Genomic DNA, 27,500 nt, shown 5'->3' with positions numbered 1-27,500 from the left:
AAACCAGACAACGTACGCCAGGCGGGTGACACGCGCCGTAGCGGTACGAGCGAAGCCGGGGGAGGGGGTGGGCGGGGCGGGGGGGGGGGGCGGGGCGGGATTAAAACTATTAAGATTCGGCAAAGTGCGCTCGGCGAGAGCGCGGCGTTTCTGACGGCGGGGGCGCCAGCGTTGTCTCCCCCCCCCCCCTCGGCCCGGTGCGCGTCTCTCTTTCCCGCTCAAAGCTGGTTAGGAGGCAGGTGACGTCGTGACATTTTGGGCTAATTAGCATGCCCGCCGGAGAGCCGCCCGCCGTCCCCCACGCGCACCCCGACTCGGCAGCGCGAGTCAGAAAGGGGGGGGGGGCGGTGGGGGGGGACGCTGATGCGTTTTCGCACGCAGACGACGAAGAGCGGAAACGGAACGTAACAGATGCGGTCTCTCTCTCTCGCTGCCTCCCACCGGTCCCCCCTCCCCACCCTTCACTGCCTCCCCCCAGCCCCTCCCTCCCCTCTCCCCCCCTCCCCGGTATGAGGGCGGTAATTTTGGGAGGCATGTGCGGTAAGCGATCTAAAACCAGCCTCGCCAGCCCTTGTCGGACGCAGATGTGCCTCGTTCCGAAGCCCCGCCCCGTCCCACGCTGCCACCTGAGCGAGCGAGCGAGCCGACGCGTCTGGGCGCTCTTTCCACCGTTACCCCCCCCCAAAACCCCCCCACCGAAACACCCCCAACACGATCTGCAAACTGCACAAGATGCTCAATACCTCCAGGGCTTCATTAGGACTTGAATCAAACCAACGGTAAAACGGAGAAAAAACTCAACAAAACAACCCCCTCCCCCCACATCTTCCCGTGCCTCAGACAGGAGAAACAGGGCCATTTAAACAGGGCCATTTAAACAGGGCCATTTAGCCGTGAGGAAAGGCACCGTGAGCGGGAGGCCATTATCCCGACAGGAGGCCGGGGTCGTCTCAGACGAAATACAGGAGTCCGCGGACCAGTCAGGGTCCAGCTCGACTCCCACCAGAACCACTTATTTTATTTTATTTTATCGTCCCCCCCAAGTAAAGAGGCAACAGCAACAACTAATGGCGTCTTTCTGCTTATCGTTTTCCACTTCCTGTCCTGCTCTGCGGCGCTCTCTGTTTTAAGCCCTGCGGGTTGTTTTGTTTTAGGAGGTTAGACGCTGCAGCCGTTCGTTCAGGAAGCAGTTTAAATTCTGAAAGACTGTTTCCAGTATTGTTGCATCGCTGCGATCGGACGTCGGTCCCGGTGTCGGCACGGCAAAGCCTCAGCAGAGGGGGGAGGGAGGAGGGGGGGGGGCACGTTTCAGGCCGTACCTCAAAGCGCGCTATGGGAGCGTTAATTTCCCGCACAGCGTGGGGGAGGGGGGAGGCCACTAATCATGAGTCACACAAACAAACCGTACATCACACCTGCGGGGGGGGCGGGGAGGGGACGCGCTGTTTACGGCCTGGGGAGATGATGTATGCCTCCGCACGTCCCCGGATCTCCCGCACGTTTTAATTGGCTCGCTTCGCACCCGCAAAGCGCAGAGGCGCGCATTCCCGACTGGCCCCGCCCTCTTCGGAGAGAGGCGTTCTGATAGGACGCCCTGTGCGGGCCAGTGTCGTCCTGTCCTCCAGGGGAATCCACACCGGGGGCGGGTGGGGGAAGGAAGAAAAAGAAAAACTTCAAACGAGCTCCAGATCCTCCCCTCCGAACAAGCGCTCAACTGCACATCTCCCGTGTTTTGTTTGTTTATCAGTAATTACATTCTAGATCACGCTTTTTGTTGTTGTTGCTGAAAACGTGTTTGTATGCCTACTTCATAATGAAACATTTTAATCCATGCCGTTATTTTAACATTTTCTGAGATAATATCATTTGGCAGAATGGTAGAAAAGAGTCTTTTCACTGCCCTCTAAACATTTGAAATTTTCTTTCCGCTTTCCGCATTCCACTCTAGCCCCACCCAAATCGTGATGTCAAATGATCCAAGTTTCGAGAGCCAGGCATAGCCACGCTATACAAATTAATCTGCATAGAGAACACTTCATGCAAATGAGATGGACACGCCTACTACACCCACCCCAGGAATCATTTTTCAAAACTGTGTAGTAGGCGGAGCCAGGATGAAACAGTGAGTGCAATTACTTTGAACCCTTTCAAGACCAGGTTTTTTAGAATGTACTTTTTTCTGGATTCTAAGCCAGTGTTCTAGAACTCCACTGCTGTCAGTCACCAGCAGTGATTGTGACATCAGCATTAGAATGCTCAGCTGAGAACATTCTAATTACATATTTGTGACCTCACACCTAAAATGGCTAACACAGATTACTGCTCACCAGCTGTCTTTGAGATGTGCTGATGTGAGCAGGTGCTGAAAATCCCACTCTGTCACGACCAATCGTCTCTGACGACAGGTGGTGAGGTATTTCAAGCAGGTGTTTTAGCAGGTGACCCACTGACACTCCCGTAAAGGAAGGCCAGGTAATCTGCTGTTCCCCTTGGAGGAGGAAAGACGCTATTGGACAATGCACAGTACGGTACTAGAGCATGCTGGGATACGCTTTGTCACCTACGGTAGTGTTCTGTCGCAGAGCGTGGTGTCGGCTGAGAATGAGAAAAGTTTCCCAGGAAACTTCCAGAAAATACCACAACCCCACAGACCATGTCACGGTGACCAGAAATTATCTACATCGGCGTTGTCTATTATCCAAGTTAGCAAACTTCCTCTGGCCGGCTGGGCGTGTCAGAGACCCCTACAGCTCTGACGACAGCGGTGGCCCCGCCCATGAGGACTCAGACTCCGCCTCCTTCGCCACGCCCCGCTCAGGGCCTCTCAGGGGACGCGCGGTCAGCGCACGCGGCGATTAGAGCGCCACACACGCTCCCAGGAGCGCGGAGGGGCGATTAAACCAAACCTCCAAATTAACGGAGGAGGGGGGGAAAAGGGAAGGAGGGCAGCTTCTGACGTAACGAACTGGGAACGCAGGACGGACACGGGTCACCTGCCCACACGGGTGAAGGGCAGAGACAGGCCTCCGCCACTGACCCCAGATCAGCCGGGGGGGCGCACGTTTCTAAATGAGGCCGCTGTTCGGGCCTGACCTGAGAACAGCAGGGCTAAGGTTCGACGGAAAGATTTTGACGGAAGAAGCAGTAACCGTTTCCAATTCTCATGGGGCAGTTTAAACACCCCCCCCCCCCCAGTTTTCTTCTTGAGTAGCTGAGTAGCTGAAGGGAGCACAGGAAGGTCAGGGGAATATTAAATCAGTGGTCCGAGTCTCTCTCTCTCCCTCCTCCCCTTTTATCTCTTCTCTTTGCATGATTTGCGGCGAGCCCAGTTAGCCTCCGCTTCGCCAGCCCGTAACCGCGAGCGACCCGGCTGGGTTTCGCCGCGGCCGCGGCAACGGCGCTATGGCAACCGCACGATGCCACGGAGGGGGAGGCCAGCTTTGCCGGCCCCCCGCAGGTGCGTTCTGGGAATCCCGCTTTTGAAAGACGGTTTACACAGCGACTGTTAAGAGACCGGCGGGAGACCTCCCTGGTGCTTAGCCACAGTCCGCCTTAAGACTTCATAACTCTCTCTCTCTCTCTCTGTCTCTCTCTCCCTCCCTCTCTCCCTCTCTCTCTCTCTCTCTCCCTCTCTCTCTCTCCCTCTCTCTCTCTCTCTCTCTCTCTCTCTCTCTCCCTCCCTCTCTCTCTCTCGCGCGCGATAAAAATAAGAGATTCTTCAGCAGGACAGAAATAAAAATCCAACCAGAAGCCCCAGAGCTGGAAATGATGTGTGTTCACTGAAGTATTCGCTGGGGACGCGCAACTGAGATCAGAGATCAGTGGAGGAACACACACACAGAGTAACTGGGGATTCCCTCCGCCATGGAAACTGATCTGGGAACAGTCTGGCCGCAGCACAAAACCAAAAAGCCAATCACAGACTCAAAAACACAAAAACTCACACACACTGACCGTGAAGGGGGGAGGGGGGGTTCACTACCCCAACAGCAGCACAAGTACTGCCCCAGCAACAGTATGTGCAGGTAAGACTGTATTTCTGAGGGGAGGGCTGGTTTTTTTGGGGGGGGGTTTGGCTGGGGGCAGTTTTCTTCATTAATCGAGTGTTCTTCATTCGCCCATCGCTGCCCGACCTTGAGGAAGGCGTTTTTGAAAAAGGAGGTTCTGGAATCCCATTTAAAAACTAACAGACCTCTCCCTGGGCTGGAGCCTTGCCTTCTGAGGGACAGTGGGAGTGTGGGTGGGTGGTGGGGGGGGGGGGTCAAACTTTATCACAGGTCTAATTCCCCAAACTCAAAAGACACAGAACGAGCGGAGTCCTTCCTCTCCTCTCCTCTCCTCTCCTCTCCTCCACCCTTCAGTAATTTCTCATTTTGGTTCGGCCTCCCAGGAGAACACAGAGGAGAGGGGCTGTGTCCCAGAGCTGAGGGCAAGAGCCTTTCTATTTCAATCTTTCTTTCTTTCTTTCTCTTTCCATTTCTCTCTTTATTTTTCCCATCTCTTTCTCTCCTTAAAGGACTCAGCCCCGTCCCTGCTGCCTCCCATTCTGTGGGCTGGATGAGATTTCGGGGGCTGGACAAAGCCGCCACCACGGCTCAGCACAGCTGACCCGCGCACAGACGGGACCGATCGATGGACGCCGGATTCGCGCCAGGGTTCCAGCGACTCCGGCTGACCGCCCCGCGCCCGCCCCCCAAAACCGCGCGGGGCCCTGGAGGAGGAGTGCACAATGCGCACCACACAAAGCGGCTCACAGAGCCGCAGCCTGAGCCACTCACCGGCTAAAGCACTGACACCCCAACACGCTCTCTAACACCCCAACACGTTCTCACCAACACCCCAACACACTCTCACTAACACCCCAACACGCTCTCACTAACACACACCCCAACACACTCACTAACACGCCAACACACTCTCTCTAACACCCCAACACGCTCTCACTAACGCACCAACACGCTCTCACTAACACCCCAACACGCTCTCTAACACCCCAACATGCTCTCACTAACACACACCCCAACACGCTCACTAACACGCCAACACACTCTCTCTAACACCCCAACACGCTCTCACTAACGCACCAACACGCTCTCACTAACACCCCAACACGCTCTCTAACACCCCAACACGCTCTCACTAACACACACCCCAACACGCTCACTAACACGCCAACACACTCTCTCTAACACCCCAACACGCTCTCACTAACGCACCAACACGCTCTCACTAACACCCCAACACGCTCACTAACACGCCAACACGTTCTCACTCTCACTAACGCACCAACACACTCTCACTAACACACCAACACGTTCTCACCAACACACACCCCAACATGCTCTCACTAACACACCAACATGCTCTCACTAACACACCAACACGTTCTCACCAACACACACCCCAACACGCTCTCACTAACACCCCAACACACTCACTAACACACCAACACACTCACTAACACGCTCTCACTAACACCCCAACACGCTCTCACTAACACCCCAACACGCTCTCGCTAACACCCCAACACACTCACTAACACACTCTCACTAACACCCCAACACACTCACTAACACACTCTCACTAACACCCCAACACGCTCTCACTAACACCCCAACACGCTCACACTAACACCCCAACACACTCACTAACACACTCTCATTAACACCCCAACACACTCACTAACACGCTCTCACTAACACCCCAACACACTCACTAACACACCAACACACTCACTAACACGCTCTCACTAACACCCCAACACGCTCTCGCTAACACCCCAACACACTCACTAACACACTCTCACTAACACCCCAACACACTCACTAACACGCTCTCACTAACACCCCAACACACTCACTAACACACCAACACGCTCTCGCTAACACACACGCCAACACGCTCTCACTAACACCCCAACACGCTCTCGCTAACACACACGCCAACACGCTCTCACTAACACCCCACACTCTCTCTAACACACACCCTGACTCACGCTCTCTCTAACACACTATTCACCACACCACTCAGCCAGGCTGCCACTCCCCCCGAGTGATGTCCATCCTATTTATTTACAGATAAAACGCACACACCCTCGTGTCATGGAGAGCTAGCAGGGGTCGGTACACTCCAGACCTGGGTCAAATACATATTTGTTGTGAATTCAAATACTTTTCTATGCTCTACTGATCTCGTCTAATGTATCGGAACCAATGAAGTACTCTCAAAAAGTGCAAACCCCGCCTTCTGGTCATATTGGCTGGCTCAAGTACACCAGGCAAGATCAATAGAGCACAGAAAAGTATTTGAATCCAAAACAAATACGTACTTGACCCAGGTCTACTGGCACAGGTGCAGGTCAATTCCAACATAGACAGGTCTGGTACGCTAACTGTAAAAAACCAATCAAAAGAGTCATGTGACCTATCTGACAGTTGATGCACTCAGGTTCACCTGCTGGTGTTCCACGGCGCGGAAAGATTTCCCGCTAACGACCCTGTCGTTTTTATTTCCGGCGCCAAGCAACAGCCTGTCGTTAGGAGTGGTTAATGGCCCACCAGGTACGCCAAATTAACTAAATACGAAACCCTGGATGGAGTAATCACCAACAGACACACACACACACACACACACTTTACGTTCTCCCACTGGCAAGTGTCCGAACAGCAGCGAACTGCATTTCAAAAAAACCGAAATGGAATTACCAGACTAAAACTAATTTCCTGTCTGACGGAGCAAGGGGTTTTTTTTATTTAAAAAAACGCTTTCGTTTCGAGTCTCATAGCGGTTGACTGTCTCGCGGCGGGCGGCGCGCGGAACGCAGAGCGGGTTCCCTTAAAGAGGAGCGGCGAAACCCGGCGGCCCGTCTCCCCCCGCGAGAGCGAGCGGCTCGGAGCGAAGCTTAACAAGTCCCGCAGATGTAAGACATTAAGTCAGCAATTCGGAACACGGCGCGGCTGTAAATATTTCGTCAATTATTAACGACCGCATTCCGCGTCGTTGAAATTACACGGCCGGCGGCTAGTCGGCTTCAATAAACGCTAAATGCATTATTAAGGAAGAGGGTCGGGAGGCCGAGAGTTCAGAGACACAACGCGTTAACAGCCCTGCCTGCACTCCTGCAGGGAAACTCTCAATCGGGAAACTCAGCTCAAATCTTAATATCACGTCTCCTATCGTTTGTCAAGCCGGACAAAAAAATAGACGATGTATTTTTGCATATATCCGATTCCCACTCTTATTCTTAATGTCTAAGTATCCATAACTGTAGTCGTGTTCATGCGCAAACCCTAGAGCCAACTCGAGAGAGCACGGACATCTGCAGTTCCCCTCCCAAACACACGGTGTCGCCACTGCTTCCTGTCACACCGCGAAGCGCAGCTATAGAGTGGAGGCAGAGGAAGACCTGTCGTGGGCGGCTTTGATATGCAGTCTACGGGGGGCCCTAATGGGGCCAGCGGGGGTCACAGGAGCGATGAAACGTGGACCCCTGACCGACTGAACCACCCCGCAACCGGGGAGACGCAACTGCCAACCGCGCATCGCCCTATGAGCTACCGACCAGAGTCAGAACTGACACGGTCCGGAACTGCATTTTTACCGACGTATAGTTCCGTTATTCATTCTTTAACAATAACAACAGCTAATGCCGCACATTTACATAGCGCTTTTCTCACATAAAGAAAACACAGCGCCTCCCGCAGCACGGTGTCCCCATCACTGCACTGGGGCATTGGGGATTATCGGACCAGAGGGCAGATCGCCCCCTGCTGGCCCATCAACGCCACTAGCAGCAGCAGCAGCTCAGTTTTCCCAGGAGGTCTCCCATCCGAGTACTAACCAAGCCTGTGCCTGATTTACAATGCATGGGTAACCGCTGACTGTAAGGCCTTATCACACACTTATAGGGCCCCGGATAAGGCTCTGGCTTTTCTGTAACCCGGGGATACGGTCTGAGCCCTAACCAGGGTTTAAGAGCTCTGAGACGCTCGCGGCGGCTCCGCTAACCTCCTCCTGCTTTCGCTCCACGCTCGCGGGGGAAAGACGGAGATCCGTGAGGGGGAAAGGGTGAGGTCACCGCCCAGGCCGAACCCCCGAGACCGGACTCCTGGAATGGGGGGGGGGGGGGGGGGGGGGCTGGGAAAAGCAGGACGGGCGTCCCCACTCTCGAGAAAAAGGAAGCGAAACGGAAGATCACCCGGTGAGGAGGGGGGGGGGGGCCTGCACAGTTACCTTCCTCACGGGACGTTCTGACACCGCCCCCGCCCCCGCCCCCGTCCGGCGCCTTTCACGCCGCCAAACTCTTTTTTGCTGACTTTTAATACTCAACGAGGCGAAGCTTTCTCTCTTTTACAGCTCAATGTCAAGTTTCCTGCATCTCGTAGTTTTTATTTTTTTTCAGTAATGACAGAGGGTCCGAGCGGAGTGGGGGGGTGGGGGGGGCTGCCCCGAGATCGCCGGGCGGGAAGACACTTCGCGGTCACCCAGGGCGACCGCACCACCTGTTCCCTTCCCAGCTCTGGACTCACCGCAGAGACCCCGCCCCCATCTCACCACCATCCGCACTCCGCTCTCCCGCCAACTCTAATGCGCCGCGTTCCAGACAGCTGACTGACAGCCGACACCCCCCCTCCCCCCCATTTCATCCGCCACCCGCCACCCTTAATTCCATCCCCCCCCCCCCTCGCCTTCCAGGATAAAGGCTCCGTTGTTTACGGCAGTCAGTTCTCATTTTCGGAGAGGGGAAGGCTAATTAATTGGTTGGTCTTCGCCGGATTGACTCTTCGCCGACGGCAAGCTGTGCTCGGGCAGCCTCTGCCGGGCCGGACGCCGACAGCCGTGCCGCGCCGATCGATCACCTGACTCGTCTGGGAGACTGACGGGGGGAGGGGGAGGGGAGGGGGCTGACTGGCAGTAGAGGGAACACCCCTGTCTTTTACCAGCCCTGGAGATGAGACCAAAAAACCAGCACCCCACCCAGCACCCTCACTCTGAACAGGAGCCGGCCTGGGGAAGGGGGAGGGGGGGACACAGACACTGCACAGAGCATTCTATTGGGGGAAGGGGGAATGTTTTCCGGAACCCAAGCGGGAGTCCACGTCCAGAACACGCGGAGCAGAGACACGCCGACGAGCAGCGCTGCGTTCACCACGCAAAGCGGGAAGGAGGGGGAAAAACCGGCCAGTCAGCACTCACCTTCCCAAACTGCTCAAAGTACTGCTTCACGTCCTCCACCGCCGTGTTCGCCGACAGCCCGCCCACAAATATCTTCTTTGTTCTCGTGACCATCTGGAGAAACGGAGAGGGGAAAGAGAGACACAAAGTGTAAGGTTTCAAAGGCATCACGAGCAGGGCGGTCTCAGCACAATCAATCTGTGTCTCAGCAACATTCACAACAGCCTTCATGCAGAGGTTCACGGTCAGCCTGGAACGGGTTCAGGTTTCAGAGCGAGGACTCAACACCAGGACTCAACTCAACTCAACACCAGGACTCAACTCAGGATTTGGAGTATGGGGAACAGGAGTTGAACAAGACACTCAGAACAACGCGCTCAGAAAGGTACCCTCTGAGTCTCCGCGTTTCTGTTTCAGATAAGACCAAAGGAAGGACATTTTAAACCTGGAGGTGCTGAAGTTAAAAGCTCTATTGGCAAAACATTTTGAGCACCACAAAGGTGGCCTGCATGTACTACCACCCCTGGCCAGCAGGGGGAGCAGCTAGCTCTGCTGAAACGGAGCAGCGTTTCGCGTCGTTCCTCTTTGTTCCACGCGAGCGCGGGTAGGGCGGGCGCCGCGGCGGACCTCCGGGCGATTCCCCCACCCCCCGCGCTCCGCCTCTTTACCGTCGACCCGCGCAGAGAGCCGGCCGGCGTCCCCTCTCAGCGGTCCCCCGGGCGACGAGGCCCATAAAACTCAGTTCCGCTCGTGATCGCCGCCGGCGCGCTCCACTCAGGCACCGTTATGACAGCCAATCAATTCCTAAAAAAAAATACGCCTCGCACCTTGAATATTTAGGAGGAGCGGGGGCCGGCTCTGTGTTCAGCGGGGGGGGGGAGAGTGGAGCGTGGGATTACTGCTAACGGCCAGCGCCCCCCCCGATCGGCCGACCGTGTCCACGACCTTGTCCCGCCGCCGGTCCATGTCCCGCCCGGAGACAGGCCGGCCCAAAGCAGTACCCCCCGTGACCAGGACACCGAGGCCTGGACGGGCTGTACCCCAGCAGTGTGCTCCACACATCACGGGCCCAAGCTTTTCACCTTCAAATACCTCAACATGACCATTTAGAGCAACTCACACCACTAACCGCAGACCACAATCACTAAAGATCGACTCACTACTAACCTAGAACCACCATCACTAAGAGGTGGTGGTGATTAGTACGATTATATTATACTAAAGTCCAGACAGAGAGATAGAGAGAGGGTGATAGAGGCAGGAGGAGAAGGAGAGAGACGGGGGGAGGAGGAGAAAGATGGAGGGAGACAGGGAGAGAGGGAGAGAAAGAGAGATGGGGCGAGCACCAGCCGCTGGCCTCTCCCTGCCCCGTGGTGACAGTACCCATCAGCCCTCTGTGGTAGCGTTGCCATGGTGCGAACGGAGTAATGAGTATTTATCAACAGCGCTCACATGCCTCTCCCGCGACCCGCCTAACAACAACACAGCCCTGCCGAGGCTTCGGCCTTCCCCTCGCCAAGCTCCTCCCACATCCTGTACAGCCCCTCCCCTCGACAGGCTCCTCCCACATCCTGTACAGCCCCTCCCCTCGACAGGCTCCTCCCACATCCTGTACAGCCAATTCCCTCACCATGCTCCTTCCACATCCTGTACAGTCCCTCCCCTCGCCAAGCTCCTCCCACATCCTGTACAGCCCCTCCCCTCGCCAAGCTCCTCCCACATCCTGTACAGCCCCTCCTCTCGACAGGCTCCTCCCACATCCTAGACAGCCCCTCCCCTTGCCAGGCTCCTCCCACATCCTGTACAGCTGTTCAGACGAGCTGCATTCATCTACAACAGTTTTGTAGCTTTTTTTTCCCTGCACTCTGTTTATGTCTTCTGACAGAGAGCAGGGAAAAAAAATGCTAGGGGCTCACTCTCAATCCAAGAACAACGCAAATAACTCTCTCCGTTTCTCCAGGGCAACGATGACGGACGAAAACACCCTCCCATCCTCTCTTCTCCTCTCCTCTCCTCTCCTCTCCTCCCTTGGGGAAAGACACCGTCGGTTCTTCCTCAGATCGTTCGAAAGGCTCGTTTCTCCACCGTCTTCCATGTTTGCACACGTGCCACAGGCTCCTCTGTGGGGGCGGAGGCTGCACCCGTCCCAGGCCCTCTCTGCACCGCCGGCAGCCCAAAACTCCCAGACCGGATGAACGCGCCGCACGTGCGGGAACAGCTCTCCGACCTGCTGACCCTGTCCGGGGGGGGGGGGGGTACCACAGCGGCGTACTCCTCAGATAAAAACCCGAGCTGGCGCTCAAACGCGGACGGCGCTGGAGAAGGGGTGGAGATGTGGAATGGCTGATCTGGGCCTTTCAGACAGGCTCAGAAACGGGAATAACTCCGCGCTCGGCGTGGGGGGAGGTGGGGGGGGGGAGTGCGTGTTTATACGGGCGTGTATAAATATATAAGCGCTCACAATCGGCTGAGTTTGTGGGTTTTCCCGAGCCGCTGCTGATCGAGCGCTTTCGGCCCCGCTGTCATCGTTGGCGGGCGGGACTCGGTCGTTCGCGGGGTGGCAAGTAATTTCCTGCCTTTTTACACCCCTCCCCCCCCCGACCTCCCCCAGCGAGAATGTCACCCGTCAGGCTGCAGGTGAAAGATACTGTTATTCATGGGCGCTGTGCCTGAGCCCCCTCCCCCCCCGCCCCCCCCCCCGTGGGGCTGCTGGGGACCGATAAAACAGAAAAGAGGCGACGAAAGCAAAGCATTGTGGGAGAGAACTCGGCCACCTCAACAAGCGCACCCGACAGAAGTCCACCTAACCCCCAAGAGATTTACCCAAATTCACATAGGACTCCCCCCCCCCACCTCTCCCCCCTCATTCGCTCTTCATCCCTCTCTCTTTCTCTCGCTCTCTCATTTCCTCTCAGCCAGCTGCTTGTCACCGAGCGGAATCTGTAGATTCTGCAAAGAAAGGGACCGCGCAGAGGTCGAAGGTCAAAACCCGTGCCCGTGATTTTGTTGGGAGGGGGGATTACGCGCTGACGCGCTCCATTGTGTGGGGAATGAGGTCTCGCACCTCACACATTGTTCAGTGTGCGGTTTCTTTACACATCAAGAGGGATTAAAGGAGGTGGGGGGGAAAAAAGGGCTTCACGTATTTTTTCTCTTTAAACTTTAAAGCCCCTCCAAGAGATTCAGGAGGAAAATGGTCTTTTTCAGGAGCCAGACAGGCGAGCTGGCGTCACCCACAATCCCCTGGGGGCAGGGCGGGGGACATCATTAAGATACATCACAAGATGAACCTCAGGAAGAAAAAAAAAAACCTTTTTTATTTTACAATTTTTTTATTAACCTTCGGCCCAGAAACACTAATCGTTATCAGCGCGGTTCCTTATCATTTTCAGGATCAACATGTGGGCGGGGGGGCGGGGGGGTTGCTGGTTCAAATCCCAAAAGAGGGGCTGGGGGCACTGTAGCCGCACCTTCCAGCAAGGTACTTAAGGCGAGATCGTTTCAGGAGATACCAGTAACAAAATAAACAAATAAATAAATAGATAAAGTTAAAAAAGGAAAAGAGAGATCGAGCCAAAGCCGGTCAGGCCGGTCTGCTCGGCGGATCGATATTAATTAGACGGCCGGCGGGACGACCCGGAGCCCCGAAGCGTGGGAGAGGCCCGCGGCGCCAGGCTCGGGCTAATCGACGCTTCCTGAACGAGTCGCAGCGCTTCGCCTGGCCCCTCCCCCTGTAAAACGGCGCATCCGCGCTGGAGTCATAATCGAGGGGTCGCCGGAGGCTCTGTCCGATCCGCGAGGTGACCGGAGAAGCTCCTTTTCCAGCGCTCCCGCCCGCTCCCTGTCCTCCGTCGACTGCCGGCGACGGATTTCTCCGGATTCATTTAGACCGACGTAAAACGCCGGTTTTAGAAACGAGTGAATAAATCGTGAATAAAAGGAGAGAAAGCGAGCGTGTGAAGATGGAGAGACGGACGGGCGTGCGGAGGCACGTCGGGTGTTTTTTAAAAATGTTTTAATTGCCGCTCTCCCTCCTCGTCTCCCCGCTTTCTCGGGCCCTGATTAAAGCGAGCCGCGCTGACCCCGCCCCCTTTTCCCCCTCGCCGTCTCCGCACCGCGTTGATTAGGAGGCTCCCCCCCCCCCCCAACACCCCCCGCGGTGCCCCGCGCTACGTCGTGACGCACGGGGGGAGAGAGAGAGAGAGAGAGAGAGAGAGAGAGAGAGCGCTCCCCGACTCCCGGGGACACGCCCGAGTGCCAGATGCGCCCCGTCACGTTTGCTTTTTTGGGGGTTTTTTTGTCCCTCTCTGTAAATGTAGTCGTGACGGCGGCGGCTCCAGGCTGCACGCGCTCAGTGTGAGCAGTTTCAGCGGCAGCAGCGGAAAAAGCCCGGTCGACGGCTAAGTTAGGGTCTGACAGGTCCCGTGAGCCCCTCCCGCCCCCCCCTACCGCTGCTGCTGCCAAAACCACACCCCCCCCCCACCCCACCCCCACCCCACTGGAGCAGAATGCATCGCCGCCACTACATTTCACAGCAAGCGCAAAGATGGCGGGTCGAAAACCTGACAGCAACACGGCGGGGGAAAGACGGACTTCGAGCGATCCGACTGACATCGTGAAGACGAGGGTCGATGCGGTCAGCCTTCCTCTAGGGTTTCCCAAGTCCCAAGTGCCCCCAAATTTGCAGGGATTCCTCTTGGAATCTCGGAAAGTCCGTCTTGTGCCCTGTGTGCTTTACTGAAATAACCGAGGAGAGCGATAAAACTACATCTTCAAAAAGGAAACGCGCACTGGGTCAGGAAACGACGGTCCAGGGGCAAACTCGGCTAATGCCCGCTAGCACCGCGGGCACAGAAAGCACCTGCTCTCTTAATTGGCCCCATTAGCGACGGGGCAGGGTCAAGCATCACGATGAGGACCAGAACAGCGAGACGCCTCACTCGACACCAGACACAGGACACACGCCGAGCAGGGAAGCCGTTTGGTTAGTTAGGGGAACACATCGCGCCCCTGAGAGAGAGCTGATTAGACTGAACCTCTTCAGCAGGTTAAGCGAGCGGTTTGAGAGGGCAACCTGGCAGAGACAGAGCAGTGCGAGCACGTGGACCCTGGACACACGGCTTACCTGAGATAAATGTGATCTGTTCTGTGTCAGGAAGTACTCGAAACGAGGTGTGTGTGTGTGTGTGTGTGAGTGTGTGTGTGTGTGTGTGTGTGTGTGTGTGTGTGTGTGTGTGTGTGTATGTATGATGTTGGATCTCAGGCACTGGAACACAAATAATAAGACACATACAGCTGATTAGATCAGGGAGGAGGATTGAGGGGGGGTTGTGTTGGTCGGCGGGAGGGGGGGGGAGTGTTGAGGTGGGTTGCGTTGGTTGGGGGAAGGGGGGAGTGTTGAGGGGGTTGCGTTGATTGGGGGAAGGGGGGTGACACATTGGGGCAATTCCTTACAGAGTGCTCCGTGCCCGTCTTTTCCATTTTTTAAAAAAATGGGCTTCGTAATGAAATGAGCTCATCCACTGATTTCATAACGGACTCCACCGGCCGCCTGCACGCTACACCAGCCCTGAGCTAACACCCTAAATCACCATGGGCACAGGACAGTGCCGTTTGCTTTACACAAAACAAATCCTGCGATCCAGCCAACTGGATCCTCCGCTTTAGAAAGAGATCGCAAACTCAGCGCGCAAAAAAACCCCAAACTGCTCAAACAAAGACAATGAGATACATTCATCTTAACTGCTCACAGAGGGGCTGAGGGGTAAGTACCGTACCCCCGAACAACTGGAGCCAGGACGTCCGGGTGGTTCTTTCTTTTCAAAGCCCAGACCTGCTCGACGCCTCAACCCACAATCAAACGGTCACGACAAGAGTTATGCAGTTCGACCAATCGCGGCCGGCGGCCCCCGCAGGACAGCGCGTGATTGGCCGCAGCCTCGTTACCGTTTACACCTCACACTGCCGGACACCTGTGATTTCTGACGCACAGCACACACACACACACACACACACCGCCTCGCCCATCTCCCAATCAGCCTTCTGCCCGTCTAAAAATGGATTTAAAAAAATATATTTATACATCAGGGAGAAGAAAAAATGACATAAAAAAATTGGAAAAACTGAGAAGTGCTCCTCAAAGCCGTCCTGAAAAATTAATATGCTAATTAAGTGCTCGCTTCAGGCAAATTCTTAGCAACTTTAGCAAGGGAGTTACAGGCACTTAACAAATTACTTACTCTATTATGCTGGGAGCAGTGTACATTTTTAAAGCGAGCGGGTTCTTTATTTTTTACATTCTTTTCCCGCACACACAATGAGACCTTGCCATTTCTGAGACCTTCGCCCCCCCACAACCCCCCCACCGCCCCACGCTGCCATTTGCGGCCCCCGAACGAGGATGTGGAAACGCGCGCGAGCGTCATTTCTCAAACCGGCCGGAGTCGGGGACGGCGGGGGGAGAGTTTCATCAGCGGGTCCAATTTGGCCGGCCGATTTCCTCTTCCCCGGGGGCGTGAAATTCCTCCCCCCGGCCCAGCGGAGGATAATCAAACGTTTTTTTTATTTTTTACTCAGGTAATGAGCGGAGGTGCTGAAGGCGAACCTGCGGCCGACCCCATCTCCCGCGCGCGGGCGGGCGGGCGGCGGGACGGGGAGAGGAGCGCGCCCCGCCCGTCCCAATCGCCGTTGCCTAACCAAACGCACGGTAAACCGGCGGGACACGGGGTCGCGTCCAACCGCCGTTTTTTTTTTTTGTTTGTTGTCGGTCGAACAAGTTTTATTAAGCGAGACTATACCTATGCCGTGGGTAACTGTGCCCGTGTGAGCAGGTGCGTGTGAACTACGTTCTGGAAGGCGAGGCGAACCGGTGACTGACGCAGAGCGCGAGGAGAGCAGTTTTTAACGCGCTGGTCTCAAATACTTTCACACTCTCGAGAACAAGACGTGATTAACAGGGCCGCACAGTGGCAGCGTCGCAGTGAAACTGGCGTGTGGCACCCAGGCCAGGTCACCGCACGCAGTGACCGCACAAACGCACTGTGCAACTGCGGCCCTCCATCAAGCAGAATCCCCCAGAACCCTCTGCACATAAAGAGGCCATTTATTTAGCAAGGAAAGAAGGAGTGGGACCTGCACACAGTTTGTGTTCACTCTGGGGTCAAACTGACCCGGTTTAAATGTTGCTCGCACCTGTCCGGGGGGGGGGGGTATGACTGCGCTTCAGAAACAGAAACAACAGCATCGAAAGGACCAGGAGAACACACTGCTAACTGGGCTTCGGCAGACCCGAGCTCCTGCGCTGGAGCGGAGGGACCCTACGGCTTCTGCTGCTGTCGTTCAGTTCGGTTAAAAACCGGTTTGTAAAGTGCGGTCACTCAAAGAACAAAGGAAGATGGGGACACAGGAAAAGGACAGACAGAACACAAAAAGGGGCGCGAGAGAGGGAGATACATTCAGTATCACTCTCTCTCTCAAGAATCACCACCATCTTCACCTTCCTCAACCCCTTCACGCAAAGGTCTGCGCACCAATCAAAATGCACGGGCGGGTTCCCAAATACACCCTTATCCAATCATACCAATTCAAGCAGCCGCCCCCCCAAGAACAGGCGTCATCCTAACTAAATGCATTACTAAGAAAATTTAAGAATAAATAAAAAATACGGTCAAGAGGAAACTAACATGCAAAGACATAACAAACTTTTAGAAAAAGAGGAATGACACTTTTGAGAAGGGTATTTCATAACCAGAGACTAAACAAGTGTAAATCATGGTTCTTGTTTTGTGTTTCTATTTGTTGTTCATCACCTATATTTACTTTATGCCTTTTTTCCTATTTGGTGTCTTTGACTATAATAAAATAAGGATGAAAAATAATTGCGAACGTCAGGTCAAAACAATAAATATCAATAATCTACTGCAAGAAAACCTTGTTTCATTTTAATTTTTCACAAATAATTAAAATGGAAACATAATTTATATGTCCTCCATGTCTTCATTATGGTGGATATTATAAATAAATCACATCTTCATCACAAAATGAATGACACTTTTATTGTTAAATAGCAAGAGAGAAATGCCAACCATTACCCATATATACTGTTCCCACTGTTTTGAGATAAAGATGATATATGAGCATTTTTGCATAGTTTTTATTTTTGTAAAAAAAAAAGATCCCAATAATTTCCTGGGTATACTTGACCCAGGCTACCAGTTTCCCAGGTGCTAATAACAGAACACAGGGGTTAATCGCTTAGACAATCTAAATTTATTTTTTGTCTAATGAAAACTACAAAGCGCAACCAATTTATTAAAATGGAAAAATACATAAATAAACATCTTGTTGCATGTGTGTGCATATGTTCTTCAGTTTGCCACTAGAAGCAGTAACACCACTGATATCTTTGCCCAGCTCACCGATTTTAATAAATAGTTTCATTTGTTAGTATCCAAGCAGCAGCATTAGTTATTAGCATGTTCTCTAGTGAGTGAATCCTGTTACAATTTTAAACTTTTGTTTCACGGTATATAATTATTTGGAGTCAAAATTAACATTAGCTATGGTACTTGGGCAAATGCACATATACATACATTAGCATGGAAAAGGAAACAATGGCAATACAATCTGTATTCATTTCAAACTAGCTAACTAGGACAGGTTCAATCTGTTCACTCAACCACACTTAAATTTAAATTTAAATAATCAAATATGACTGCTATAAGAACAACACAAGATGAAATATACAATCAACTGTTTTTTTTATTACTTTCTTGGCATAAAATGAAATATTGTTTTTGCACTTGATGCTGTGAAAAGTATTAATTTAAAAGCACGTTAACGAAAAGTTTGTGAGGTTTCCGTGAGCCAAACGGGCCTGGCATTAATGCAGCGCGGTTTATTCAAGGCTACGCTAGTCGTAAAAAACGTCCACAGAAAATATCACGTCAGGATATCCGACCCGGCCTACAAATCAGCAACAGCCGAACTCTCGCAGCCCATATTCATAAACCAAAGCGATTCGCGTAAGCGAGTCGCAGCTTTCCAGCTAACGCACAGCGCGAGAGACTCGTTTTCCGTCGCGCGTTCGCGTTCTCGATCGTCGCCCTCGGTTACGCACCTGTCAGGTGCTCGTTCGCCGATTTCCTGTCCCGTCGTTCTGCGCAAAGCATAAAGCTGGAGGAAATGCTCTGCGACACTTTTAAAGTGGGTCTGCTCCTGTAAAACGGACCTTTCAGGCACCCGAAGAAAGGAGCACTTGAGTATTCGAGGACAAATAAGCTTGTCACGGCATAGAGAAAAGAGTAAAATGTCCTCCCCCCACTACACAGTGCACCCCCTTTCCACATGACTCATCGTCATACCAACTCACGGCGCAAACCCCTAAAAGCACAGCTCTCACCAGACGGAGAATTCAAAGGCAGCCGAGAACTTTCCGGCAACCCAGTGTGCCATCGAAACGTCGTTAACTCGAATAGAGCTCCTCTAATTTGGGGGGCCTGCGACTTCAACACACAGCACCCCCCACAGCCAGAGAACACGGGTCCCAGCGTGACCCCTTTATTAAATCAGTTTCAAATATCTTATTAAAAACGATCTGATAACGTGGTGAAATCAGTCTGCAGGCCACACTCAGCTCTTTATCACGTGCACCTCCCCCAAGCATGCCCTGTAGACCGTACCCTGACCGAACCCTAACGCCGCCGCCGAGACAGACCACCGCTATGAGCCGGACACATCAGTATCAGTCACAGAAACGTCGTGCTAACGTCGTGCTAACATCGTGCTAACGGCGCTTCGGCGGCCTGGCGAAAGGTCGCGCGGCGCTCGCAGATCTCCGCCGCGCTCGGCGTGTGTAACGCGTCCGCGTTCCCGTTGCTGTGGCGATATGAATGCACTGTACGCTCCCATGATGCAACGCCGCAGACCGTGTGAGCTTTCAGTGGAGCGCTCTTGAGCACAGCTGTGACAGCTCTTTTGTCGAGAGCTTTCTAAAAATGACACTGACAGACGGACCGCTCCGCGAAGGAAGGGAACTCTCCACAACAAATCTGCACATCCACACGCGTATGTGTGTGTGTGTATACGTATGGAACAAACACACACACGCAGGAACACACATGTACACACACGCACACACACACACACACACATACACACACACACACACACACACAAATGTGCACGCACACATACGCACACACACAAACACGCAGACACACACACATACATATATATACAAACACGCACACACCCACGAGCAAGCACACACACACACACTCACATACAAACACGCACACACACATACGCACACACACACTCGCATACAAACACGCACACACAGCAGAAGTCTGTAACAGTACCCAAACTGGAATGCGCTCTGGGTTTATCTGGCCTAGCGTGCCCTCCTCAGTGCTGGGGGGAGCAGGTCCGTTGGTGGGGTTTGGGAGGCGCAGGTGTCCCCCCGGATGGGCCGATTAGCAGCCGCTGAGTTAGGCCCCCCCCCCCCCCCCCCCCCGTCCTCGTAATCGATGGCGGGTCCGTGTCAGGGGTGCGTCCGCTCGTCCGCGGCTACACAAATCCCCATCGACGGCGGATTAGCCCACTTTGCACACCGCCGCGGCCCCGCGTGTCCCACGCCTCTACTTTATCAGCCGGAGGAGGGGGGGGGATCATCGACCGCCGCGCAGGGGAGGGGGGGTGACTGAGCCGCGCTTCACACTGACCGGCTCTATCAGGCTCGCTGGTCCACGGAACGTCGGCGTGAAAATAAATAATCAAACGCGCGCCTTAAGAAAGGGGCGGGGAGAAAACAGCGAGAGCGTCTGGCGGGGGATAATCAGTTCAATCTCTGCGTCATCGGGCTGCACGCGGCGGTGTCGATACCCAGCCGGGCCGTGGCGGTTTTTACCCCCCCCCCCCCGGCGGTGCGCTCGGACCGTATCTGCTTTCCGCTATTCCACCCATCCCGCGTCACCGATACCGCGGTAGAGAGGCCCGGGGAGCAGCCGGAGCAGCCTGAGAGCCAGAGACGCCGGTCAGACGCTCCAGAGTCGCGCGCCTGGAGGACTCCAGAGGGACGGGCTTCTGAAGGTGTCACAGGATCAGTCGGTCTCAGGCACACGCCGTGTTACAGCACTTCATCGCAGGTCTCTGACTGATCCTGGAACAGCCTGCACAGTTTTATCAAATGATGAATTTATGCAGACGGGTACTTATTATAGTCACCCTGTAGTATTATTAATTTGGTCATGTTTCACCTGTGACCATATTATGGGAACAGAGAGAGCAGCGTCATCGCAGTGGGACATGGAAACTGCAGTGTCATCACCGCAAGACAGAAAGCGTGTAGTGTCATCACTACGGGACATGGAGAAAACGCAGCGTCATCAATAAGGGACATGGAAAGTGCGCAGTGTCATCACCGCAAGACAGAAAGCGTGTAGTGTCATCACTACGGGACATGGAGAAAGCGCAGCGTCATCAATAAGGGACATGAAGAGAGCGCAGTGTCATCACTAAGGGACATGAAGAGAGCGCAGTGTCATCACTAAGGGACATGAAGAGAGCGCAGTGTCATCAAGGACACACAGCCGGTACAGCTGGGAGCAGGGAAGTATCAAATGGAAAGAAGCAGGAAGCTGACGTGCTCCAGCAGGATCTGTATAATCTCACCGGTGGAGATTAGACTGTGCTCACAACAGTTTGCCGGTATCTTAGAAAATCACATCAGAAACAACTTATTGGGGATCAGCTCAAAGACGGTGTGCTGAATTCCTTTAACTCCGTTCTCAATTCAGACTTAAACTCAAGCTTTTTTTTTCCTTCACAAGAACCATTTGACAAGTTCATTTCGGTGATCGCTTGGCCAGCCAGAAACACTCTTTTTTTCTTCTTTTTTTTTTTACGAGAATTAAGGGCAAATGCTGGGAAATGTAGTTTGGCCGGCTTCAGACGGATATGGAGAAATCGACAGCGGGATCTTTCAATAACCTTATCTTGGCACTTCAGTGTAATCCGATCAAAAACCGCCCCGTGCAGCTGACAGCCCTGTCGCAGGGTCCCTCCTAAACTCCACGGCCTCTTCACCCCACCGCAGGTTACACAAGGCACCAGACATCCACTGATCCCACCCAGCAAACTCACATTAAACCAAATGCATTAAATACGCAATTTAAGAGAAACACACAAAAGGGAATCTCCAGCGGACAATGACACAATCACATCACTTTTTTTTTTTGTGAATTAAATATTTTTAATGAGTATGAAATTTAACATTTCATATTTAAATTAGCCAAGGCCAATAAAATACTGAAATATAGTGCAATCATTCCATAGCATATGTAACTTGCGAGGCCGGCCAAGTTATTTTGCATCTGCTTATGTGCTACAGGTAAAAAAATACAGTTTATTTACACGCGGTAAGCTATAATTAACACACAGTGACAGTCGAGGTCTTCCTCCTTGTTGTGTGTGTAGGAATTCTTTTCATTTTATTTATTTTTTTATTTATTTGTGCCGTGACTGGTTACGACTTTGTCGTGAAAGACGGCGAATGGAATCTCTATCAAATGACGCACCGAATTAAGCCAGCGTGCTAAGTGCTCCCCCGACGTTGGAAACAGCGCTACTTCTCGCCGTTAATGATTAGGCTGAACATGCACAAGAGCACTCCACTGGAGAGCCAGTAATTGTTCCGTCCCTGGAAATTCAATAAAAAACCGCGCATGAAGCAACAAGGCTATCGCTTGAGCAAGGTGAGAGAGAATGAAGCTACTTCACTTTGACAGAGAGAGGGAGGGAGAGGGAGAGAGAGAGAGAGAGAGAGCTAGAGAGGGGGAGAGAGGAGAAAAAGTGCCTTTTGTGTGATAGATCTTATGCTCTCTCATCTCTGAAATGAGAAAACCAGCTGGTGGCAAGTCCAGTCCGCTGCCGTTCCTCCGCTCTCTACGTTTCTCTCTCTCCTCTCCCTCGTTCATTCTCTCTCCCTCTCTCTCCTCTCTCTTGTTCTCCTGTCTCCGCTCCCTCTATTCAAGCCTGGCATTATCTGTCCAGACAGCATCCTCATAAGAACAAAAACAAACACAAAAATAGGAATAAAATAATGAAACGGCGAAAAATAGCAGAAAGACAGTGTTGTTGTTTTTGTTTTCGTTTTTTCTTCTTCAGTGGTTTCGCGGTCACTCCTCCACGGGCACCGGCAGCGGAACATCTGCACAGCAGAGCTTCTCAAGCACGCAAAACGCCACCGCGGGGTGACCTCGTATCCCCGAAACCGTCGGCCCGGGGCGAGAAAATTAACTTTGTAGAATCGGGAGGACGGTTTTACAAAGGGCAGTGACGGACTGTCTGTGCCCAATGGTTTTGTTTTCAGATCTGTGAGAGCTCCTCATTCAGTGGACGAGCCTCGTTCGGTGAGGACGCTCACCTCGAACGCGGGTTCAAGCCCCGGGTGAAGGTGACCAGCCAGGGCCTGAAGTCCACGGCAGCTGCACAGTCATGTTCACCACACCGGGGGTTAGCTGGCCTGGGCTTCCTCCAATTACAACTAACCTTAGCCGCATCAGCCCCTCCCCAACCACAAGCGGGCATGCAGGACTGCAGTTAGCAGTTAGCATCAGCAGTCCAACTGTTACAGGCCAGGACTGCAGTTAGCAGTTAGCATTAGCAGTCCAACTGCTACAGACCAGGACTGCAGTTAGCAGTTAGCATCAGCAGTCCACCTGTTACAGACCAGGACTGCAGTTAGCAGTTAGCATCAGCAGTCCAACTGCTACAGACCAGGACTGCAGTTAGCAGTTAGCATCAGCAGTCCACCTGTTACAGACCAGGACTGCAGTTAGCAGTTAGCGTTAGCAGTCCAACTGCTACAGGCCAGGATTGCAGTTAGCAGTTGGCGTTAGCAGTCCAAATGCTACAGGCCAGGACTGCAGTTAGCAGTTAGCATCAGCAGTCCAACTGTTACAGGCCAGGACTGCAGTTAGCAGTTAGCGTTAGCAGTCCAACTGTTACAGGCCAGGACTGCAGTTAGCAGTTAGCGTTAGCAGTCCAACTGTTACAGGCCAGGACTGCAGTTAGCAGTTAGCGTTAGCAGTCCAACTGTTACAGGCCAGGACTGCAGTTAGCAGTTAGCGTTAGCAGTCCAACTGTTACAGGCCAGGACTGCAGTTAGCAGTTAGCGTCAGCAGTCCAACTGTTACAGGCCAGGACTGCAGTTAGCAGTTAGCGTCAGCAGTCAAACTGCTACAGGCCAGGACTGCAGTTAGCAGTTAGTGTTAGCAGTCCAACTGTTAGGCTACAGGCGGCTATTTCTGAAGACAGGTTGTACCTGCGGCGATGTGCTGTGCTGTGATGTCCCCGGGCCGCAGTCTGGATGCCACTGTCGGCTAAATGACCAAACTGAGACTGTACGAAGGAAACTGCCGAAGCAATTTCACGGACCTCAGGGGCCAGCGCAAGATCTTAACGGCTAAACAAAAAGAAAACATTTTACTTTTAAAGCAGTGGATGAGGCGTTTCTCCAGCACAAAGCCTTTGTCAAGGGGGGAGAGGGAGAAGGGGGGGGGGGGGCATCGCATCTCCGTACTGAACTGCACCCCAGAAGAGCAGAGGATAATGGGAGAAAATATCTCGGTCTGCGCAGTCAGTCCATCTCCATTTCCCATCTGCCCTCCACATCAGTCTTCAGCCAATGAGAGGAGCCCGTTTCAGCGGCTTAGCTACAGGGCATAATAAAACCTCTGAACCCCCCACCCCCAAAAAAATAAATCTACTCATTAAATACTAGGAAACAAAATGAGCTGGAGAGAAAGAGAGGGAGAGAGAGAGAGGGGGAGAGGGAGAAACTTTTAAGTTCCCTTTATTAATAATAATAAAAAGAAAAAGATACCCACAAAATCCCCATTATTTACAAAAAAGAAAGAGGGAGAAAGAGACAGAGAGAGCGAAACAGAGAAAGACAGACAAAGAGAGAGAGAGAGAGAGAGACAGAGAGAGCGAGCGAGAGAGAGAGAGAGAGAGAGAGAGAGAGAGAGAGGGAGAGAGAGGGAGAGAGACAGAGAGAGGGAGCGAGAGAGAGAGAGAGACGCAAGCCTAACTGCTTAACTCAATCAGAACGCTCTGGAGAGAGGCGTTAGCTGCAGCTGTGGCCCCGACGCTTCCCAGAACTCTGCCGTCAGGATTGAGACCTGAGCATGAATTTTCGCTTCTCAGAAGTCTGAGATCAATACCGCCACGACCTTATCTGCTTATTTATTTATTTACGTGTCATTCTCCGGGCTAATATGAGACGAACGGCGCTGCAGGGGGAGTCAACATGGCCGTCTCACAGCGCTGGCAGTGCTTCCGCCAATTTAATCAAGCCCCCCCCCCCCGCCCTGTTCCCCCCTGCCACCCCACCGCCCACCCCCCACCCCAAACACAAATTCAAAAGTGTTCTAAATGTTCTACCTCGCTCGCTTCACGTCAGTCCTGTAGCGATATCAGCGGAGAAAAAAAATTTTAATAAGTCGGAGGTGGGGGAAATATTTGAGCTCAAACAGAGTTTGCCGTCTTAATTAATAAGACTCCCAAACTCCCGAAGCAGGGCAGGGAGACGGGCGGAGTGTGTGAACGGAGGGGAAGGCCCATCACACTCCGGTAACGGTAACGGTTCAAACCCACTTTGAGTTTCTGGAGCATGCAATCCAATCCAGTGCTCTACTGGCAGGATAACTATAGTCTTATTGCCAATGTACATGTAAGACACAGAAACCACATGAACAACATGCAACAAGTATGACCCACAACACTATAATAATAATAATAATAATATATTTTTTTAAATAAATAAATAATAATAATAATAGCAACAACGATAACAATAAAAATAATAAACATATTTACATAGTGTAAAAAAGAAACAAGTAATATTACTTAAGGTGTGAAGCACATCACCAAAAACAAAAACAACTACATTACATTTGTTATAATATAAACTAGCAGCACCCAGAGACCCAGCTTCCTCCTCACCATATACTCAACACAGCCCCTAGCCCGGGTGCTGGTTACCCCCCCCCCCCCCCCCAGACTGTAGCAGGTCTTTCCTCAGGGACGCCCAGACGGCTCTTTCCCAAATCCACCACCTCCCCAGGCTCAGGCAAGTCGCCCCCCTCTCCTCCTCTCCATCCACCGGTGACCGTTATGGACCCGCATCGAATCCAAACCCATCAGACAGCTAAACTCCTGCTCTGCTTCACAAGACTCAGCCCCCTACACCAGACACCATGACCAGACCTCTCCGTCCTGCAACCTCCGGACACCTGGTCCCCCTCCACCCCCCCCCCCCCCAACCTCCCTCCCACCCCCCTCCTCCCCCCAACAACACTGTGGCGCTCCAGGACCAGACTAAGAAACCGGCGCTCTCCGTATTCAGTTAAAACCTTGAGAGCGCGAACACCACGTGCCCCCCCCCCCCTCCCCGCACGCACTCGGCTAGCCACGGAACAGCCGCGCGGATCCAGCCCAAACCCCAGAGCCCCGCCGTGTCCCCCCCTCCCCCCCCGACAGCACAACCTCCTCTGTGGAGCCTAAATGGCAATTAGCTCATTCTCTCCAGCATGCAAATCAGATGAAAATGAGTGTGAAGCGCACGCTGGCCCGCGAAGCTCAGAGCAGCTCCTCCACCTTTCAGGACATCTCTCCGCTTAACGCTTTAATCAAACTCGCTTTTTACAGGAACGTCCGTCGCATTTTTCCCCTCAACGCAAAAAAAACAATAACAATCACAATAATAACAGCGTAGCCTCAGAACGGAACTCCGAACTTCATTCGTTGCCAAGAGCCGACGCTCAGAAATTCAATATTTTTATTTTGTTTTAGAACAGCGACGTTAATAATGGCCTTTTAATAAGCTAATCCAGTGTACAGTAACTTCCTTAGTTTTGCTTTTTGTTTGCTTTGTGTATCACGTTGGGGGGCATTAGGCTACTTAGGCCCGTCAAAATGGATTTCGCAATTCAGAAATAATTTGACTTCCAAAAAAATTCGAAAGTGTAAACAAGGCAGCGTGTTTTAGTTTGTCCGCTGTCGAAACCTTCGCGGCCTGCCGAAAACACCCCCCGCCGCTCTGCCGTCGCGTCGTTGCCGGGATACGCGCTTCCCGTCGCGAGCCACCCGACGCTACAGCCGCGCCGTCACGGCAACGAGCCGTCGACGAGACCGCCTCTCCGGAGAGAGCCCGGAGCACGGGAGGAGGAGTCATCTGGGAAAGCAGGTTTCTTTAAGCTTCGCGCGGAGACGGGAGGACGCGGCGGGTTCGCAGAATTCGCGGAACGCACACGACACGGAGCGATCCGAGGGTCCGCCCGAAAACTCTGCATCCGGCGGAGTCTGCAGAGAACACAGAGATGGAGGCAGCTCCATCCGAACAGACAGGCGTGAAAACTTTATTCTCCCCCTCATCCACACACACACACATTACTCACACACACACACATTACTCACACACACACACATTACTCACACACACACACATTACTCACACACACACACACATTACTCACACACACACACATTACTCACACACACACACACACATTACTCACACACACACACACACACATTACTCACACACACACACACATTACTCACACACACACACATTACTCACACACACACACATTACTCACACACACACACACACACACACACACACACACACACTTACTCACACACACACACATTACTCACACACACACACACATTACTCACACACACACACACACACACATAAAGCGTTACTCACACACACACACAGTGTTACTCACACATACACTCACACACACACAGTGTTACTCACACACACACACACATTACTCCACACACACACATTACTCACACACACACACACACACACATTACTCACACACACACACATTACTCACACACACACATTACTCACACACACACACATTACTCACACACACACATTACTACACACCACACACAACACACACACATACTCACACACACACACACACAACATTACTCACACACACACACACACACACACACACATTACTCACACACACACACATTACTCACACACACACACATTACTCACACACACACACACACACGCCAAGCGATCGCCTAATAATCCCGTTAAGCGTGCGCGGTGTTGGCGCTTAATTATGTAGAAATACAATGTTACACTTTCATATACTCCGATGGTGCCCTGCAATAGACTGGCGATCTGTCCAGGATGTATTCCTGCCTCTCGCCCCAAAGCATGCTGGGATGGGCTCCAGCGCCCCCCGCGACCCTGCTCAGGAATTCAGCAGGTGTGG

General features: G+C 52.8%; 1 protein-coding gene across 5 annotated transcripts in view; it reads right to left on the bottom strand.

Annotated features, from left to right (window-relative positions):
• msi2b (musashi RNA-binding protein 2b) overlaps positions 1-27,500 on the bottom strand; it is a 239,845-nt gene that overhangs the window by 162,083 nt on the left and 50,262 nt on the right. For all 5 annotated transcript variants that reach the window (XM_064301190.1, XM_064301189.1, XM_064301188.1 and 2 more), the window contains one exon: positions 9,196-9,288. In XM_064301190.1, the coding sequence (XP_064157260.1) occupies positions 9,196-9,288 (93 nt within the window). The remainder of the gene's footprint in view (positions 1-9,195; positions 9,289-27,500) is intronic.

The sequence above is a fragment of the Anguilla rostrata genome, chromosome 12, assembly GCF_018555375.3.
Source record: "Anguilla rostrata isolate EN2019 chromosome 12, ASM1855537v3, whole genome shotgun sequence".
NCBI classification, from domain to species: domain Eukaryota; kingdom Metazoa; phylum Chordata; class Actinopteri; order Anguilliformes; family Anguillidae; genus Anguilla; species Anguilla rostrata.
This window is presented reverse-complemented; position numbering and strand designations above follow the sequence as displayed.